The sequence below is a fragment of the Plectropomus leopardus genome, chromosome 15 (genome assembly GCF_008729295.1).
Source record: "Plectropomus leopardus isolate mb chromosome 15, YSFRI_Pleo_2.0, whole genome shotgun sequence".
Classification (NCBI taxonomy): domain Eukaryota; kingdom Metazoa; phylum Chordata; class Actinopteri; order Perciformes; family Serranidae; genus Plectropomus; species Plectropomus leopardus.
In genome coordinates this window covers 17,627,039-17,649,022 of record NC_056477.1, presented here as the reverse complement: position 1 = coordinate 17,649,022, position 21,984 = coordinate 17,627,039, and the positions used below count along the sequence as shown (strand labels likewise).

Below are 21,984 nucleotides of genomic sequence, written 5' to 3'. Positions count from 1 at the left end.
ATGGTATTTTTTTTCCTGCTTTCTTTGCCAGTAAAGTAAACATCTATGTAATGTGTGTTTAATACATCCCATTGAGACTTTGGGTTGTAGAGGGGAATATACTCACAGATGACATTTGGGAGAATCTGGAGAATAGAGGAGGTAAATGTCACCACATTGCCATTATCTTTAAATGCACGTACCTTTGACAGCAGAGCACTTGGCTTAAATAAAACAAAAATAACTAAAACCGTAGAGATTTAGTTAACATTTTCATTTTGGATGGTTAGATAGCACCTTTACCTTCATTCCTCAAAATGCTAGGAGGAGATTTTGAATATGAAATGTTTTAAATGTCAAATGCCACTTCTTAGGATGCATTTGATCACCTCAAGATTTACACCTAAAATTAATTTTTTTTGCACAAAAAATTAACAAGTATAACTCTACGCCTTTAAAGTGACATGTCAACCAAAATTTAAAATACACTTTTCCTCTTACCTGTAGTGCCATTCATCAATCTAGATTGTAATATTATAATGAAACTGGATGGCACTTGGCTTGTGGTGGTCAAAGCACACACACAAAAAAAAAAAAATACATTTGAAAAACTCAACAGCAATGTCTCTTTCCAGAAATCAAGACCTGGTTACTTAAAATCTTAAAATAATACATATATCAGTTGTGAGCAGTTTCATGTAGGAACTATTTTCTTTGTACCGAACCACACCCACGCACCACATCACTGCACATCTACTGCTAGCTCACTTTGCACCTCTGAGCTAGCTAATGTTACAACTTGTTTTAGGGATACAGTTGTCAGATGCACTTCAGTAGAGATACTATATTTGAGAGAAGGCAGACATCTCTACAGCCAATATTTCAAACACGCGGCAACTCACACCAAAACAATCTACACTCATCAACTGCAGAATGGGTGAGAGGACAACTACGTATTTTGTTTTCGAGGGAAACTGTCCCTTTAAGCTATGTATTCCACAGCTTAACTCAAGATGCTGTTACTAATTTAACCTTCATCAGGCTTTGCTCCACAGCCTCTTAAACTTTTTATTACTTTGAAAAAAAATGCATCGCCTAAAAGTGTGGCAGCGACTTCGGTGCAGTGAGGATAAAGTTTGTGACTGCAGTGCAGCTAATTTGACAAGAATCCACTAAAGACCCAAAATAATCAGCTCTTCCTCCCACTGAAAAGCTAATACTCCATCATGGCTGTACAACCTTTTTATGAGATCTGAAATGAGGAATGAGACAGTTATCAAATAAATTGTGCTCATTTTTATAAAGCTTGAGGGCGAGACGTACAAGTGTGCCTTATGGGATGTTATCTAATTCCTAAAAATAAGCAGAAAACAAAATGTGCACCAATCCCAAAATTAACCAGAGCTGCTTCTGGTAAAGCATATTGAATAACAAATCAAACCGCTGCACATTTGGTCCCCTGGGTTAAATTATATAAGGAAGAGGACAAAGAGAAACATCATGCTGTGAATAGAAATGTACAATAGTCAATGCTGAGTAGTCAATACTACTGACAAATAACCTTTTGATTGGTTTTGCTGCATTTTCACATCAGGCAGGTGATCATTTTATTCTGCAACACTTTATTGAAGTTTTGCTTTCTTTCTTCTATATTGGAACTGATATTACTCGTCTACAGAGGCAATGCAAATGAACTTGAGGATGTTGTGTTTGCAGCATTTACAAGCTCTAGATTGCAACACATTCACAAAGCTTCACTCCACACACGGCACATCCCTGCATACAGATTCACCCTGCATGTCAGCTTCCATACGAGGCTCATGGAACAAATGTTGCGGTTCAGTCTTGGATTAAATTTCTTGCCCTTTCGGATAATGCACCATCCCCAGAACACCTCTCGCCCATGTAATGAGCACGAGGAGAGAACAAATTGCACGACGAAAGCAAGCAAGTTCGTGACTAATGATTGTAAATCCATTCGGAGGAGATAAACACCATCCTAGTCAACTGCCTGCCCACAGTCTAAGAAAGTGCCAGCTTTGTCAAACGTAGTCATGCACAACCAAATATTAAACATCAAGGGTGTCTTGCTGACAGCAGCCCAGCTGCGCACTGTTATCCAGTTGCCTTATTATACTGGATAAATCCTCTCTGTGTCAAGCACCATGCCTGGATTTTAAGACCTAATTTAATTCCAGCTATGTGCAGCTCTGGAGCAGGCCGTGTGTTTGTGCTGCGACGTTACAAGCATGAGACAGTGATGAACTGTGGTGTGAGTGTCAAAAAGTCTTTTAAGAGAAAGGCCTGTAGAGAAAGTGCTATAATTTCTTTTACTTTTGGACCCTTGGGGAGATCTCATTTGATTTAAAATTCCTGATCATTAAATCACAAAAAAAAGCTTTTCATTCATACATTCAACATTTCCCTCGGCCTCCCAGAAAACACATTTGTATTCATGCAATTCAGGGCTGCCTGTTCAGTGCCTCTAATTGGATCTAAAGTTAGTAATCTTATAAAATGCATATAGTAAGAGTGGAGATACGAGCGCACCACTGTACCTCCTAAAGAACAGAGATTAGAGAAGCAGCCTGTGTCGCCACACAAGTGCAAAAGGTTCCCGACTTTCAGAGAGCCAACATTTTTTCACAAATTATTGCAGACAGAAGTTTCGAGAGAAGGAGGAGGAAATATCTCCTGACCACGTATGCTTTGAATAAATTGCATTGTGCGTTATGAGGCAATATTCCAAGGCGGCATAATACAACTGTGGAAATTGTTTATTTTCATCCATCCTCCTGCCACCATTCATCCATACTCCTGCCAGCAAATACAATGACATTGTTTCTGAGACAGCTGGGAAATGTTCTAGTCATCACCCCCACAACCACGTCCCTGCCAAAACTCTGTGCACTGAGACTGGGCAGAAGCCATTTGAGTTCAGACAAGTGAAAACAAAGACAGAGAAACTGAGACTACTTTTTACACTCTGCTTAAACAGCTAAATGTCACTAACATGACAAGGAATTTTAAAGGAAGGAAACTGCTTTGGTCTGATACTGAAGTTTATGTAAAGTCAAGGTTAACTCACACTTTGCTATGTTGAAAACAGACTAAAACATCATGGAGAATTACTAATATGCAACTTTAATACTTAAAATGTCATGTACAGTGAGATTACGACATCTAAGTGTGAATATGAACCATCCAAATGTCAAGTCCTCGTAGAAAAAAAAAATGAAAATACATCAGGCGTCTTGAAAGAAAGAGTCCAGATCCTCTGTCATTTCGGCCAAATCCTGGGGGGCGTTTGCTGCAGCTTCTCGAGCCGCGCTGGATCCTCTGACGGCCGAGTTTTCCTGCGACCTCTGTGGATTGTCCATCTCTCGCTTTATGTCCTTGCCTCCTCCCAAAACTTTCTGGCTCTCTATAAAGTACTGGTTGGGGTGATTGAGCGAGAAATTTGGGTCCTCAATCTGCTCAATAAAATAAAGAAATCACAGGAGAGGGTAAGATACCGACTGACTCAGTGTTATGTTACCTTTTATGAGATGGTCGTGTAACATCTGCTTCCGATGTGGAGTGGTTTAATAATTTACTAACAATTTACTAATTTATTAACAATGAGGAGGACAGCGCGCTTTCATGGCCAAATTAGAGCGCTAATTCAGTGAAAAGATTAAATGCCCTTTCAGGAAATAAAATGTCAAAATCACTCATGAGGAGTGAAAACCTATGAATCAATTAACAGATGGAGTTCGGGCTCTTTCCTTGACCTTTCCATCATTTATAAACCATTATGTAATTGTGATTGATGTTTTCAAAACCATTGAATGTGAGTTTATGTATTAAATCACCATTTGTACACAACAGCATTAGCATCTTCCATCTGCCAAGTAAGCGTCTGTAAAAAGACATTTTAATTTGCTATTTCTACCTGTTGATCCACCAGAGTGATGAAAATTACTTTCTGAGACATGGTTTGACACACATTAATTATTTCACACATTTCAATATTAGGATTTCACTGCTTTGTATAAAAATATTATATATCTGCATGTGGCTGAAAGGGTTGTTACTCACAAAACCAAACATACTCCTGTTAAATCCTTGCTTTTATGTTATTGTAGCTTCATAAGAATGTGAATTCTGCAGAACACATCTTTGGGTTTTTATGCATGGACTAAATTAATATTCATTTAATGACTGTAAGCAAACACGTGACCCAAACATTTTCCATCAAAGTTAATAACCAGCTAGCGATGTAAGCCAGGATTAAAACTGTAAACTCGCGGCACAATATATATATACATATAATTCCTTTCATATCCAAAGTTAGCATTTACGTTAAGCTGAAGCCAGGAGTGTATTAGCTTTGTTAAGCTCCTTAACTTCCTTTAAAACCACAACGTTTAAATTTACAAGTGTATGTGTGTGTACAAAAGGAATAAGACACAATGTGTACATTAGTGATGTTTTGAGGTGTTGGCGCTGAAGGTGGATTTTTTTTTTAACTTTGGAAAGAGCCAAACTAGTGTTTTTCCTGTTTCCAGTCTTGCTATATAGGGCTGGGTATAATTTAAAAATAACAATACTAGTACCGTTGAAGTAACACCAATACAAACAGGGTACTTCATTCAATACCCATAATGTGAACAGAATGACATGTAGCCATATTCACCCAGCTGCACAGTGACAGAGCTAAAAGTTAGCAAAAAACACGGCGAAACATACTTACAAGATATTACTGGGTTTAATGTCAAAGTCAAGATTTTTGGGTGTCAGTGAGAGCTTGCTGGAGCCGTTTGACGGTTTGGCTTTGGATGTTAGCTGCTGTGTTAGCTCGTGTTAACGGCAGATGCTAAACTGACCAGAGAAGAGCCGGTCTGGAGACGGCAGCAACAGAAGGAGTCGGGACAGTCCGAGATAAATCCCCCGGCAGAAACAGGATTGAACACAGGCATGTTTTGACTGAAGAAGATTCTGTACTATATGGTATTGGTTATTGATTATTGGTCGATACCTGTGAACTAGTACAGTACGCTAGTACGCTAAGTAGCAGTTTACATGCAGTTACATAAAAAGCAAGCCTGTCACGGCCACAAATTTTGACTGTAGTTTCTGTAGTAACTCTGCTCATCCATCCAGCTGCCCCCCAAAAAAACACGTTTAATACTGTGCTTTAAATCTGTGTATTATTTGCAGTTTATCTTTCTAAACCTGAGTTGTAACATCACATGCACAAACAATCAGTAGTTACCACAATGGCATTTCCAAGTGACAGGTGATTTAGTGTTAGGTTCCTCTAACACTATGGAGGAACGTATTTAACTGATGCACAGACCACCGTTGATTTTTTTTTTAACTGATCCAGCATTTAAACTCTGCCAATCTCAGCTGAATTTAATGCATTCAAAGTCACAATTATGTTCTGAGTTTGAGATGTTGTTTCTTTTTTTTCAATCCCTGCGCTTTTCTCTAAAACGAGGTCCTCGAGTGTGACTGAAAGGGATGATGACTCAAGCATCCAAACTAAGACAGATTAAATTAAATAAGTCTCTACGGGGGACAAAATAGATCTAAATGCTATAATAAACCTATAAAATTAAGTGGCTATGACAGCCAGCTAATGATGGGGCTGATGACAGCTGTGGGTCTCCTGAGCCCTCGTGCATTAGATGGACGGACCAAACCCCCCTGCATCTGACACAGATAGCCTCAGATACTACACACTTCAAAATGAAATCTGCACTTACATTGTGTGTCAGCTCAAAGTACTTTTGGCACGCCAGCTGATAGTGCATCCCTTTCACCAGCTCCAGGATCTGCAGATAGAGGACAGAAAGAGAGAAGACAGCAGGTTAGGTTTGAATTTGAATAATTTCTTCCACTGTTGAACTGCCGAAAATCAGATACAGACACATTACAATTACAGAAAATAATGTCAACATTTTGTGTTGTTGCAGCCCCTTATTCAAAATTGTTTTAATTGGCTTTCAGTCAACTACCTACACAAGCATTCCTCATGAATCATAACGACAGCAGTGAATACATCCTTCCAGAGATCTTTGCAAAAGCAGTGAAAACAGATCACAAGCCTATTTAAATATGCATGCCCTGAGTCAACTCTTTGTAGAATAACTGTTGGCAACAATAACACCCTCTGAAACATCTCAATTTTGGGATCTCCTTTTTTCTGAAGTTGAAAAGAGAGGATGTGAGGAGATATTTTGAAGCTCCGGCTTTGATAGGGTCACGTACGAACTCTCATTCTTGTACTAAAAGCGCTGTAGTGTTAGCGTGACTGCATACTCAGGGTGAATGACCTGCTAAAAAATAAATCCAAGGTCTTCAGCACTGGCTGAGAGAGAGACTCTTCTGAGGAATCTGCCTGTATTTGGCGCCTTCATTATTCCCTATATTCCTGAAGGCTGCCTGCAGCGTGATACTGCCACTAGCATGCTCAAGTCTGGGGCTGGTATGAGATCAGTGATGAGCTGTTCTCAGTTTCTGCCAGATATTGCAGTTTTTGTTATTTTGTAAAAGGGAATACCAGGAACATTTGCAAAATTGCACACAAAACACTGATTATGATGGGCAAACACTTGCTGTGCTGTGACTTAAATTATTTTTTTACTCTTGTGTAAAAGGGCAAATATCACCTGATGTGATCTCAGTACTTCACATCCAATTAGTGAGCTTTACTTTGGACTGGAAGCTGCTTAGGGGATTAAAGAAACAGCATGTTGAACATCCACAAGAAACTTCATCATAATACTATAGCTTTAACTATTTTTACATTGCAGGTCTGTCAGAAACAAACGGGGTTCCAACACATTTTCATTGATAAAATTTCAAACTTTCCCAAGACTTTTAAAAGGAACCATGATAAAATTTCCATTTCACAAAAGCATGCATGTCACAGTGTCTGCAGCACTTGAAGGCCCAGTTACAGTACTGTTCTACACACACACACACACACACACACACACACACAATAGGAGGCAGTCTTAAAGGGAAAGGTTTAGCCAGTATTTGTCATTGGAACGGAGAACCGAGCGAGTTTTCCTTTTGTATCAAGCGACAAATAAGTTTGCATTAATCTGCCTCACTTGACCTGGCACGTCTTTCTTTGCGACTATCACGCATCACAATGCCGATGCTGAAACACTATCGTGCATTCATAAGTCGAAGCATATTAGAGCGACATTATGTTGCATTATTATGTAAATGCACAAAATTAATTTTCTACTATGTAACATAAGGAAAGTTATCCCAAGAGATTATTGTAACAATTAATTTCATTACACATAACAAAATGTCATCACCAAAGCTTTCAATGATTTTTACTAATTCCATGACTTTTCCATGCCTGGAAAATGAGTGTTAAATTCCATGACTTTCCCAGGTTTTTCATGATCACGGGAGCCCTGAACAAGGCACTACTGTGGGAAGATATTGTAGGTTGTCCTGTGAAAACAGTATAATTTATTTTGATACTTGTGTCTGTGGATTGCTGTGACATTTTGTGCCGACATTCATGCAGGAATTCACGTCACTTTTCATCTAGCACCAGCAGCAGGTCAAAGTTTCATGTAACCTATGAAATATAATTTCCTGAATGTTCTCGGATATTCACTTTACAGTAGATACGGAAAATTCAAAGATCACGTCTAAAGCCAACTGCTCTCAGCCACCGAGGGCCTGGTGAGTGGTAACACTGGCCAGTTTCTGAATGAATGTTTTATTGGATTGGATTTTACAAACTCACGGCTAAAATTGATTTATATTTGCTGAATTTTCATGGTCAGAGGACAAATGATCCCAATTTAGGGTTGCAGCAGTTTACCGGTTTCAAGATCTGCTGTTGTATAAGTATTGATGGTCATCATATTGTGTACATTTGCTTCTAAGTTATAGAAAAAAAAATCAAACTGGAAATACGGTCTCACCTGTCCGTGAGCATCTTCTTTCCTCATTGACGGCCTGTTAGACTTTATACACATTTTTTTCACATCCTTCTATTTAAAAAACGGTTTCCAGTTTCAGTTTCTGGAAAGCACTTGTTGAATTAAAAAAACGAAACCTCCTGTTTTTATTCCCTTAAGGGATGCTGTAAATGATAATGATAATCATAATTATCTAATACCATATACCACGAAACCGTGATATTTTCTGCAACTCAGCTTGTCGAGTTGAAAGTAGCTGGTTTTAGAACATGAGGCAGGTCACCTGTTTTCACAGCCAGCCGGCTTGCAGCAAACTCAGCTGGCCGAGGCAACCATCAAGCAGTCTGCATGTTTGCTTCCTGTGGGATTCTCTGACAACAGACTTCCATCCCCACCGAGCCCAAGTCTGTCTCATTTACATCCCGCGGCTGCTAAGATCTGTGTCAGTCTCAATGGTGTCGGTCTCGGACAGTGGCTCGCTGCTGCTGCTCGTCGTCATAGGCTGTATATGAAGATGGATGACAACAGCCCCCTGGTGCCTGGCTGCAGTTCAGGTCATAAAGCCAGCCCCCTCTATGTTAGTGAATGGGACATGGGCCAAACTAAAAACTCAAAGGACACGCCAAATAAATTTCTCCCAAAGATGGTTTCTGTAATTTAAGGCAATTCTCATCACCCTGATTTTTGTTCAAATTATCGTTTCTCAGATTTGTTTGGTTGTAATATGTTATTCAATGCTACAAAAAGGGGATTTTCTGCCATGATTGACAGCTGTGATAGCCAATCTGCGTGCTCATGTTCAATGGGGCTGCTCGGGATTGTTCGGACGGGTGTTTTGGCAGGAACTCCCGTACTGCGGAGAACGCCACAGCATAGAATCTGGCCCTGAATGATGTCACTGACGCAAGATAACAGCAGCCACATCCTGGATATTTTGGCTTCACTTAAACATGGCGGGGGTAATTTGGGATGAGTTGTCCATCTTTATACACAGTCTATGCTCGGCGTATGTGTGCATGTCACACACTCATATTCACTGACTGATCAGCTGGTAAACTTAACAATATGTTAACATAGAAAAGCCACCGAATCAATAAAAACAAAATCAAACAGTGCTCTGAGGTGGCTTCTGTGATTTAACTTAGTTTGTCCGCTTGAACGTAGATTTCGCTGGAATTTCTCTTGTGAATTCTTTTCAAATTTACATTTTAGTAATGAAAAAAAAAACGCCAATGTCAGCAAAAATGTCTCTAACAAAGTGAACACTTCCCCGTTTGAAGCAGATAATGGTTGCTCTAGAGCTTTCCAACCATTTGGGAGGCGTGCTGTCGACAGGAGGGCACCCACCTGGCCGATCCCGTTGGGAGACACCTTGTAGAACTGAAGCTTCTGCTTCAGCAGCTCTGGGTCGCTGTGGCGGAAAGGACATCCTACAAACATTAAGTGAAAATTAATTAAAATAAATGGACATATAAATAAGCAATTAACAAAGCACATTAGTCGTTTCAGTGATGGGAGGAGACTGAAATATTCAGCATGTACAAACTACATATGCAGAGATTTCGTGATGACAATGTCTACAGTTAGTTGTGTCACGATTTCTGGGCAAAGTGCTTTAACTAAAAAGCCTGATAATGACAGTGGAGTGGCTCATCACATGCGTAATGGCTTCTCTCAGCAGCCATCAACTCACCATGATGATCGCCTTGGCTGGGTGCGTTTGATAAAATCACCTTCATGCAACTGTAGGGGGTGTAGTCTGTGCGCTTGCCTTCTTTGCCAAACATGTGGCGGATGCTGTACGCATATGCTTTGTCAAACTACAGAGGGAAAGACAGAAGAGGGGAGAGAAGGCATTAGTGAGGATGAGAGTGTAAGAGGGACAAGGTTGGGGTGAAAAGAGACATTGTCATACATCATGTCAGTTTTGACAGGGTGTTTTCCTCAATGAAATATAGAGCTATTAGAGAGAACCTGCTGTAGAGGTGTCGTCACACTTGAGATAGCTGAATTATTGTAGAATGGCCATCTTTCCCTCTCATTGCTTTTGCCCTTTGTCCCGCAGAGTATTTTAATTCAATAATATCAAGAGGATGTTTGAAATTAAATAATACATGGATGAAATCTCGACACAATGCTCCAGTACTCACTGCAATGTGCCCACTATGTCTACTTTAAATGTAATATTCAAATACTTTAAAATGTTCACTCAACAAGTTAAATGTATTAGATGCATGTTAATATGGGCGTGTATAGAGCTGAAACGAGGAGGGATACACAATAATATTGGCATGTCTTCGGTATCGGCAGATATTGGCTTTATTATTGACAGAGTGAAGTTGTACAAAACATCAACCCTAAGTTGAAGTATTATTATTATTTTGCACAATGACTGAATATCACTTACACTGAAAAACATTGTATTGTCTCCATCTGCTGGTGGGCCATCACGATAGGAGTATGCATAATGTGATTTTAATTCCACGACAAAAGAGATATTAGCACATCTGCAAAAACTCCAATATCGTGCATCCCTAGAAATGAGGTCAGTGATTCTGAGAATGAGATGGACGCAATGTCACAGTGACTTTAACCACTAAAATCTAATCAGTTCATCCCTGAATCCAAGTAAACGTTTGTGCCAAATTAAAAAGAAAATCCCTCAAGGTGTTTCTGAGATATCATGTTCATGAGAATCAAACAGACAAGGTCAAAGTGAAAAAGAGAGGCAGCAGGAGCGCTTCTGGTGTCCTTCAAACCACTGGTGCTCATGAAAGGGGATACTTCAAAAAAAGGAGAAATTTACAACACCTAGAAAAGTTATATAAAAGATCCACATCCAGGAACTCAAAATGGTTTGAAAAGCATGAAAGACCTTTAATTCATAGGGCTAGAAACATTAAAATTACACCTACAGTGACCTTGACCTTTGACTACCAGATTCTAAACGGTTCAATGTTTAGTCAGAGTTGACATCTGTGCCAAATATGAAGAAATTCTTTAAAAAGTTGTTAAGAGATCACACTTATGAGAATGAGGCAGATGCAAGGTCACAATGACCACCGAAACATAATCAGTTAATTGTTAAGCCTAAGTAAACATTTGTGTGAGGCATTCTTGATATATCTCATTCAGGAGAATGGGACGTATGGACGGACGAACAACCCAAAAAAAAATAATGCCTCTGGCAAAGGCTATCACATAGCTTTTTATTCTTTCCTTTCATATCTCACAACCCCTCGGATTTAATATAAGACCCCTTGGAGGGGGACCGATCTTTTGGTTGGACTTGAATTCTATTAAACTATGCGAGTCCCTGATTGAATACCTGGTAAATCTTTATATGATCTCCCAAAAAGCAAAACATCAAAGTCAAGGACACAAGTGAACTGTATCAATTAAATTTGAAGTACTAAACATCTGTAAACCTTCACGCCATCTTCTGTCCAGTGTGTTAGAAGCCCGTCATACTTTTCAGATGGGGGTCATTCTGCACAATCTTCACAGTGAGCTCTTTTAATGTCTACAGAGCTCACGTGCGACCATTAAAAATGATTTACAGGGACCCTGCCGCTAAAAATCAAACAGTAAAATACACACAGCGTGCTTCGACTGTGGCAGAACACAATCACTATGACTGCTCCCTTCATAACACGTTAATGTTGCAATAAAACCCTTGAACTTGCTAATGTGACAAGTTGCAGCGGCAATTCACAAATCCATAAAATCTTCTTTAAGTACAATAAATCAAATATTAATTATGTAGAGCTTCGAAGGATTCAAGACACCGTTTCCTGATTTAAGACCCCCCTTCTCTATTAAAACGGATCTTGGAACTCCATTGGCGCTAAAGTGTGTTTAATATGTATTATGTGAAATAATTAGGACATAAAAAGATCCTATGTGGTCCAAAAAAGTGAGACTTGGTAATTATATATTAAACTTTCACTTCTTCCAGAGACTGAGGGGGTCTCACTTTTACTGCTAAAACTGGTGTTTAAAAATATAACTTAAGAGGAACAGCAGATTATAAAGCTCTTTCTTAAATTCTGGGATTAAACATGAACACATTTTTGACTTGCCGTCTTCTAAAGACATTCGATTTGTGTCCTCAAAAACAGTATTCGGATTCCCTTCAGCATCAGATGTACAATACAGCTTTCAGTTTGTTCACAACTCATCCTATTTTTACTCACATTGAATGCAACTCCTCTAAATATGATATGATATTTTCGGTGTTCCCTTTAATCACCAACTGTGTTCCTACACTTCAGCCCACACTTCAGATAATCCTGGATATACTCTCACACAGCTGACCTCCAAACTGAGGGAATTCAGTAAATCAGAGTAGAGAGTCTCAACACAAGCACAAAAGCTGCATTAAAGGAGCAGAGCCACAGCTCTTCTAGTGCACAGCTTGGCTCATGGGGCTACATCACTGTAACATCCCCCCACACTCTAGGACACATTCACAAAAACCTGCGGCGATGGAGACAGAGAAATAGGACACAATCAAAGGGATTACGTACGTGTGTGCGCGTCTATGTGTGTAAACTTGGCATGGCTTCTTAGGCTCAGTCCATAGTGACTGATGTGCCTGCAGCTTCAATTTCTCTTATATGTAATACCATTAAAATACTTCCCATTTTAAGCGCCACTACAGGCCATTTCAGAACCAAAAACAATAAAAAAGGTGAGGGGACTATAAAATACTGCAAGCGTGCAAGTTAAGAGGTTTGATGTTGCACAAAGGAGAAAAGGACAGCTTTTAAAAAAAGGTCATTTACACCCAAAGCACAAGTAGAATTTTAAACTAAAAGGCAATGAGGACAAATTATGACTGCAAGTTAACTAAAATGCTGTCACAAACCTGCTGCACACCCTTAAAGCTGCGCTGTGCATCACAGTCATTAAAAGAGCCTTATGTCAGTTTAAAAAAAACATTATGTCATTTGATTGTTTAAATTGCACCTGTTGTTACATAATTTCAGAAAGACGGCAAAAACATGCTCGTGCCCTCATCACAATGAGTGGGCGGGGCCAGCAGGAAGGAACCCTGCGCGTATTCAGTGAGCCACATACCATAAAAATAAACCCAAAAGCTAGAAAACTTTTTTCAGGAGAGCAGTTTTATTAAACCGAATAGGTGCTGGTAACTAGTTGTTATCACACATCTACACGTGTCACAACAGGATGGTTCACAATGATGCATTACTGCCAGCATTTCTCTTTTTCATGTCCACTGTGATAGAAGGAGGAGGAAACATCAAAGAAGGCAGAGATGCTGCTGCCAGAGCTCAATCCACCTGGCCTCCATGTTTTCTGTCAACATGACTAGTCATTTTGGCATTTTCTAACACCCTTTGCCATTTTGCACAGTTGCAGTGAGAAAAAAAAAAGGTTCGAATGTTGGGGAATCGACTTCTCGCTCTATTTCAACTGCGCAAGAGCCTGAGGACTGCTGACCGAAACCTCTGAAAAGTCAGAAGTTCATCCAAACATTGGGTGGTCAGTCGGCAGCGGCTGATCGAGCCATGATTGGTTCTCATTCTCTCCTACACGCTGCATAGTAAACAATGCCTGACAAAGCTGAAATTCGAGCCAAGTCGAAAAAAAGTTATGCTCCTTAAAATTCAGGTCAGGTTAATGCTATCCTGTCTCTCAAATCCATTTTTTTCCCCCTTTTCGTTGATAGTTTTTTGTTCTTAATTTGATACATTATTTAAATGCTTATTTGTGCTAAAAAGAAAGTATTTTGAAACGAAGAATCAGGATATATATGTTTATCCAGGGTCGCAGAAGGCCCTCGGGGCTATTTTCAAAATGTGCTGAAAATACCAGTGATAAAAGAATAAAACAGTGTAACCAAACTTCCACAGCAGTTAATATCAAGTGTCATCCAATAAAAATCTGCCGTTGTTGAGAAGGCCCCAGAGCAAACCAAAACTATTATGTGAAAAATGGTGTCAGTTAGTGGAAATTAATTAACCTGAAGTGAACATCTGTAAAACAAGCAGCTCTACCCTCAAGGCAATACAACACAATAAAATGTGGTTCAAATAGACACTCCTCCAAACGAATAGGCTAACTTCTGTGGTGAGAAAAATGGATAGATCAAGTTGATTTCATCAATTTCTCTCTCCCTCTAGTCTAATATTACATCGCCTCTTCCTCCAGGCCTCCCTCTCGGCATCGCTGCCTCCCATCTTTTTCCTCAGTGCCTGTCGCATACTAATGAGCAGGCTTTGTGCAGCATGCCACAAAGTGCAGTCGCTGACTTAACACATACATCATTGTGAGAGCTGCGATCTGGTCAGCACCATTCTGCTGCCTCTGCCGGGGAACAAGAGCTGGGCTTTGTGCACAGCCCGTCACACTGTCTCTGGGAGCTCGTGCATGGGAACCAAGCCACTTCGGAAATAAATGGGGCACCAATGAGGGCTGTAACATGAGTCCAGTGCACAGCTGTTACCATGAGGCTCTGAGCAGACAGTGGGACAGGAGAGAGTGAAGACAGCAGAGATGGACGCTGGTTTATTAGTCTAAAAACATGCTTTAAACATGTCAAAGCTGCACAAAAGATACGGGAAATCTTTAAATGGCTCAACTAAATGTAGGCGCACACACACAAAAAAAGAATTCTCTAGAGAATAAAGAAAACACCAACTCCAAAATAACTGTCCTCACTTCGAACATATTTCTGCTGCAGTGGGAAATCATTTCAAAGAGCTACGCAAATTACTGGTGATATTTTTGTTTACTTTTCATCTCAGATTAGTAATGAAACCTTATTAGTTCTCCCCTACCAGTACTTTTCCCTGGCTTTAAAAGGCAGGTGCTCATTGTAATTAACACCCAAAAGAGCAGAATATTTCTTTTTACAATTATAAACAAAAACTACATGTTTTACGGTTTGATTTTTAGAGGCAGGGTCTCTGTACGGTAAATAGTTTTTTTTTAGATTGTTCATAATGAACCGGGACAAAAAAATATGACAGTTTTTTTTTTGTTTGGAACAAACAAACAGAGGACGTTGATGATTTGCAGACGTCTGGCGCTTTAAAGTTTGCCGATAGAGTTCACTTGTGTCCTTGACTTTGATGTTTTGCTTTTAAGGAGGTCATAAACAATTTTACAGTTAGCTGCATTTTTGAAATTTGATTGACAAAATGTTGAACATATTTTAGCTTTTTGTGGCTTTAATAGTTTAATTTTCCATTATGACCTTGACAGCACAACAGTTTTGTGTATGTTGACTCAGGATTTTGGGCATTGCTTAAAGGGACAGTTCCCCCCAAAATCAATACACATATTTTTCTCTCACCTGTAGTGCTATTTATCAGTCTAGATTGTTTTGGTGTGAGGTGCAGAGTGCTGGAGATATCAGCCGTAGAGATGGCTCCAATGCAACTGAACTAGATGGCACTCCTCTTGTGGTGCCCAAAACAAAAATTTATAATGATTTGGTTACTCAAGATAAACCACAGACCTTGTTGTGAGCAGTTTCATGTAGGAACTATTTTCTCTGTACTGAACTACATGTAATTTTTTAGGCTTTGAGCACCACAAGCCAAGTGCCATCTAGTTACATTATATCTGAGAGAATGCAGACATCTCTACAGCTGATACACTCGCCAACTCACACTAAAACAATCTAGACTAATAAACAGTAGTAATGGTAGGAGGAAAAATAAGTATGTTTTTGATTTTGAGGGGAACTGTCCCTTTAACGCTTTAACCCCTTTGTCACTCACATTAGTGCTGTAAAAAAAAAAAAAAAAACTGCCTTGGACTAATTGCGCATCAATAAACTTGATTCCTTTCTCTCCAAAATCCTGCACTGAACTTGCACTGAGCGAGGGGATGTGAAAAAGCATAAAAGTGACATCGGATTTTTGAACAGCTTAAAACATGAAGGACTCTGTGTGTATCTTTGTGCATCAGAGACGAGTCAGAATTCTTTGATGTGTCTTCTCATTACTACTGAGACTGAAGCACCAGCAGGAAACAGAGGCTCAAGATATCCATACAACATGCCAGGACACTTTGTCTGGCTGATGCAACACATGTCCCCAGACTGGAAAGAGTGCAGACAACGTGGACTGACATGCCAGCAGTGTGATCTACTACTACAAATCATTATCTGAAGACAACACAGCGCGGGGATCAAGGCCCACCATGAGCACCTACTTTGCCAGATTTCTGCACTGAGTGTCCATTCAACTCACAATTAAAAGATTTCTTGGCACTCACCTTGCACCCTGTTAATACTGCAGCTTCTGATGAGCACCCAAAATTGAAACAGGCTTATGAGTGAGATTAAGCTGTGTTTATCAGTGCGGGTCAGATGGAAAATATTTCTTAAGCTTCTACTTTTTAAATATAAATTACAAAATGAAAATCATAACTAAAATAGCTCACGTAGGGGATTCGACAAGTCTCTGTGTGTCACAGTGCACTCAAATAATATTATATAATAATATCAATGTAAGTGTCGAGTGGGCAGAAGGCAGGTTAACATGTGGTAATTTTATACATGTATTTTTTGAAAGCAGTAAGTATAAAATTACATATAGAAGCACCAACAGAACAAATGTGGTAACACACACATGAGAGCCGACTATATTTGAAAAGTTTTACTACAAAGGAAAAATTAAATGATACATCACATAACATGTTTAAGTTTTTTCAATTGAAAATTAGACAACTATTACCTTTAAAATTAGGAAGTGTGCAATTATGCTTTTTTTTTTTTTTTAAATACTGCACTGATCTGTTCATTATGTTCAGCAAGTGATGCCGAAGACGCTAAAAGAAGAAACAAAAGCTTAGAATAATAATGACCCAGATTTGATGAGACATTTGATTTGTATTCAGGAAACTTTTGACAGTCAAATCTATGAAATCCTGACAGGTTTGGATGGTTAAAGCTAGGTTCACCTTAAAATCGGCTCTGTTTACGGTACCTGGAATTTGGTACTGGTGCCCAACAGTACTGTTTTTAGGTACTTTGTAATTTTTTTTTTTTTTTTTTTTACAGAATTCCTACAACTTCAGGCTTACAGGATTTAAGCCTTTTTTAAGCCATTTTAATGCCACTTGGAAAGAAATTTAAGACCAATTTTACAGTAGCCAACACTGAAGTAAAAAAAGAAATTAACACTAATTTTTTTAAGGTTTGGAGGAACTTCATTTTATTTTTCAAGTATTTATTGTAACATGACTATCTGGAGATGTTAATGCAACAGGCATTCTGTAAATTAGGTTTTTTTAATTACAAAGTATTTTGACCTTTTTGAATTTCAATGTCAGAAAAAAAAGATTTTTAGACTTAAAAGATCTACAGGAACCCTGTATTAGTACTTTACTTTCTCTGTAACTACAGATACAGAGGTGGCTTGCTTCCACTCATCAGGGCGCTTTTTGGCACTTTTGCCTCTGTCAAACCTGGTGACCTCAGGTGCCTAAATTTGGCGCAGAAGATTTTAACGTGAATAAATTATTATTATAATCATATTTGGTAGTACGAATGTAATTACTCTTAAAAGAACCAAGCTCGATACCCAACCCTACATAAATTGATGTAAGTAAAAGTCAAAATTACAGCTGTAAGAAATTATTTTCATTATTTTTAACACCATTTTCTCAATTGATAAACCATTCGGTTTAAATATTGTCAGAAAATAGTGAAAAATTCCCTTAACAGTTAATGGATTATCAAAATAGTTGAAGATTCATTTTCTGTCTATTGGCTCCTTGATAAATTGTTTAAGCTCGAGTCAGAATCCATTAATTTTTACTTTGAGATGGAATTTTTTTAATGTTTGTAAATGTTTCTATTACTATAGACGATGGCACAGAAAAAAAGTTAACTCACTTAAATTGAATTTTCATTTTTATGTTTCATGAACTTTTGAGTGCATGATATCTCGACCAGGTACTCCTAAGTGGCTGCACTGAGGATGAAGGATAAAAAAAACTACTCAAAAACCACAGTGAACTCTGACTCTTCCATATCTCACTTATCTCTATCTCTGATAGGCCAGACGAGGTGAAGAGGCATACAGGGATTGTTCTAACAGCCTTTAGTGTATACTGTACACTCATATCTGAAAAAGCAAATCGATACAAGCTGAGCAATTATCTATTTAACAGGCAGTTATTTTCTTGACAGCTCGGCTTGAGTACATGGTTCAGAAGTCTGACCTTATAAATGTTAATGCATTTCCTTACTGACCAAGTCTGTGTAGCAACATATCTGCAGCTATCTAATGACCTAAGAGAAGAAACAGAACCTAATGCTGCTGAATGTTAACAACATCGTGTCAGTGCTGTTAAATAAATGTTGGCGCAGCCCTGGCTCATTTAAAATACATTTATATCAAAAGCTTTGCAACAAGAAGACACAGCATGAAATTCTGCCTGTTCCATCACATGGTGTCTCCTGTCTCTATTGTCTCTGACTCACATAAAGAGTGTGGCTCTCTTCATGCAGAACAAATGTTAATGTCTTTATTTTGTCTCCGTCTTCCATTGAGAGACACAATATCTTAACCCACAGCCACTTAAGTCTTCATTAGCTTCAACACAGTGCTGTGTGCAAATAATGATAGCAGTGAACTTTCTTTTAATCAATACAGCTCTGATGGGGTCACTTTGTCATGAATGAAACAGCACCACCCATTTAAGCGTTGAATGGCACTCTGGAGAGAGAGAGAAGCATTCAGACATCAAGACTGCGCTATCCTATGGTCCACTGATCTCCTGTCCAAGGATAAAAAAACTCTCAGTATTTTATACCTTGTATATAATGTAAAAGATCCTTTAGGATTTTTAACACTTTTTGATAAAAGTCTCAGAATAACACGAAAATGTTACCTTATTTTGAAAATAATGTTGCATAAACAATCTGAGGCCCTGTCTATTGGTATACAGATAAGGTTTGGGCAGAATCACGGTATTATGGTATTCAAGGGTATTTAGAAAACCCAAAGGTATGTTTTTCAATACCATTATAAATATAGGCGGTCTTCTTTCTACTGAACTCACTGTAGAAAGTGCACAGCATGGATCACCAGAGTTCAGTCTCTGGTCTCTACTGGCAGAACAGGCAGCTGAGCTGAAAGATAAAGCAACACCTAGTGGTGGAGGGATAAGTTACAGGACTGTAAACTGCCAGCAGCCAGCAACAGCAAAGAGAGAGACTGTGAGGAAAAACAGCATGGTTTTTTTTTTACATCTAACTTGATGAATTAAGGATTTATACATATACAGTGTATAAGGTATGCCCCCGTGAAATTTCAGGAAGGTACGAAATATTACATACAGGGGCCAAGCCTAATAAAGATAAAGATAATAACTGATATTTTCCCTTGTGTTTTAAAAAAGAATTCTGCCCACCAGACCTTTGTTTTATAAAATATCTTCATCCACACTAGAGCACTCGCTGACATTAGCTGCCTTCAGCAGTCCTCCCTTGTATAAAGTGTACAGATTCTTGTACCTCTTTCCAAACACCAATTTGCAACCTTACCACTGTTGGATATGAGGATCAAACAATCCATGTCTGGAAAATGTGCCCACAATAACTGCTGGTTCGACCGGGCCTTATCCAAAACGGTCATTTCCGCACAGATTAACAGTAACCAGAGCTTAAAAAATTACGCACCTTATAATTTGTTTTTAAAAAATCTCTGTTACAGTGACACACACACATACACATATATATATTACAGCATTCAAGTGTTACCTTGTCTGCATCCACTTTGCCTCTTATGAACTCCGACCTCCAGAACTGCAGTGCTTGCTCCAGAGAGAGGCCTATACCTTTGAGGAAGAGGCCGTACTGCATGCGTCCACCGTGGCGGAGATGGTGGTTCTCTCTGAGGCTCTGGTGGAGCTGCCTCATGCAGAGTGGGAATGATTTTGCTGAAAGCTGTAGGCAGGTGACAATTAATTTATTTCTAAGATGCAAAGGTGGATGAAGTAGCTGAAAGCCACACATGAAGTACAGATATCTTACCAGAGAATGACTTTGCTAGAAGTTAAGTTAATATATTAGAATATTGTTACATTACAACACTTTTAATATGCAGAGAGGGCTCACTACAATCCATCTGTACCTGTAAATATATAGTTTTCTCCTCATTTAATCTTCCTTGTTATTTTTAAATTCATTTCTCCCTTTTCTATGGGGCACTTGTTATGTAAAGTGAACTGATGGTTAAGGCTAAAGTGGCACTAAATGCACTATTTCTTCAAAGCTCTGGGCCACCAGAATTACTATACAAACCACATTTCTCCCCGTTCACACCTCCCATTCGCAGGCAAAATGGCACCTTGAACTTGACATTTCAAGAATAGATGGTCAATGCAACTTACTGAATCAATTTGTTCCAAGGAGATTTTCCCAACATTCTTCTGGATGCTGTAATCCTGTCCCACATAGGCATGACTAAAATAAGAAATAATTTAATTTAAAAAAAATATATGGACTGTGACACATGTTAATACAATTTTAGAAGTAATCAGGGCTGCCATGAAAACTGATTATATATGTTTCCACAAAGTCTTTTTAACAGAAAACAAGACCAGACATTAAACACTGGAAACACAGTTTAATAGTTAAAGCCTCCTGCCAAACAAACTCAACACTGCTAAGCTGCTATCTGTTTTAAATCGATGACTTATGAGTCCCGTATGGCAGTGCTTTACATCACATCGTGTTCCCCCTACCATAGAGATTAGTGGCCTGCCCACTAATCTCAACAACCTGCCCACTAATCCTCATCAACAATCAGGCAACACGACTTCTTCCACCCCTTTATTCATGTTCTTACTTTCATCTAAAGTACGATAAACACCCTCACTGTGTTCTGAGCTGCTGAGCTGCTATTGAAGCTGAAACGAAGGCTGCTGCTATTAAGCCTCTATTTGATGCAGACTCGTGTTCTGCTGCTGATTCATAACAAGTTTAAATGGTGAACAAGTTAAAGGTTTTTACATGAAAGGCATCTACAGGAAGTGCTGTTTCAGTAACAGAAGTTAGCAGCGGTTCTATTGTTTGATCAAACATGATAACTTTGGACATTTTAAGTTCTGGTTTTTTTTTTATGGGTATAATTTTAAATATGGCAATGGAGGACTGATGAAAGATGTTTTGGGGAGATTTTAGATAAAGCTACAGGCTTGTACTGCATTTGAGGTGAAACCTGACCCGCCAACACATTAGGATAAGCAACAGTTTCCACATCACGAGCACGGATCTGTTGCTCAACTTAAAGCAACTATTCAAACTAAAGCTACAAATGATTCCTGAAGGAACTTTGCTAACTCAATAACTAAGAGCTCATTTATACTCCAACATATGAAACGAGATTTGCCCGTTTCAAACGTAAATGCCACTGATCTCATACTTCCATACGTCCTTTATGTTGGCATAAATATAGCCAATGAGGACACTGGAGGCCAGAATCAAAAGTTTCTGGCAATAACAAACTAGGCCACGGTGGAGGAGGTCGTAATAATAAACCTTTCAACAGAGGCAGCAGTGTAGATGGTTGTGGTCTGAGAGGCTATTAAATACACTGAAATGTACAAACAGAGAATTTGTTTTACTATATTACTGTTTGTGCTGTTTTTAAAATGTCTTCATTGTCTCCTTTGGTCATTTCTTGCTTTAATTACTCTAAACTGCCCCGACAATCTCTGGTGGACCTGCTCTATTTCGTCCCTATCCCTACGCTTTCAAAAAACGTGCACAAATACAGACAAAATGATGCAGAGTAAAGACAGGAGTCTCCATCTCCACATACCCATCTAATATTGAGCATGGATGAGCCGTATAAAAATTCTTTGGATTGAAGCTTTGATTAATCCAAATAATTATATAGAGTGCACTGTGTTTTGCACAGATCATTATTACTGTCACACAACATGATTAGGCTGTGGACAGGTGACGTGATTTGATAGCGCGGGATTGCAAACTGGAGAAAGACACAGAAAATAGCAAGAGGCAAAGAGAAAAGACACGCCAGAGAAAATGACAGAAAGCATCCCA

The 21,984-nt window shown here is 38.9% G+C and overlaps 1 protein-coding gene across 1 annotated transcript in view; it reads right to left on the bottom strand.

Moving 5' to 3' along the window:
• Positions 1-2,735: 2,735 nt before the first annotated feature.
• Positions 2,736-21,984, bottom strand: part of prim2 (DNA primase subunit 2) — a 32,056-nt gene continuing 12,807 nt past the window's right edge. The window contains exons 9-14 of the mRNA XM_042502244.1: positions 20,307-20,379; positions 19,675-19,860; positions 9,619-9,745; positions 9,273-9,355; positions 5,733-5,801; positions 2,736-3,452 (exon numbers count right to left, since the gene is read on the bottom strand). Of these exons, the coding sequence (XP_042358178.1) occupies positions 3,225-3,452; positions 5,733-5,801; positions 9,273-9,355; positions 9,619-9,745; positions 19,675-19,860; positions 20,307-20,379 (766 nt within the window). The 3' untranslated portion in view covers positions 2,736-3,224. The remainder of the gene's footprint in view (positions 3,453-5,732; positions 5,802-9,272; positions 9,356-9,618; positions 9,746-19,674; positions 19,861-20,306; positions 20,380-21,984) is intronic.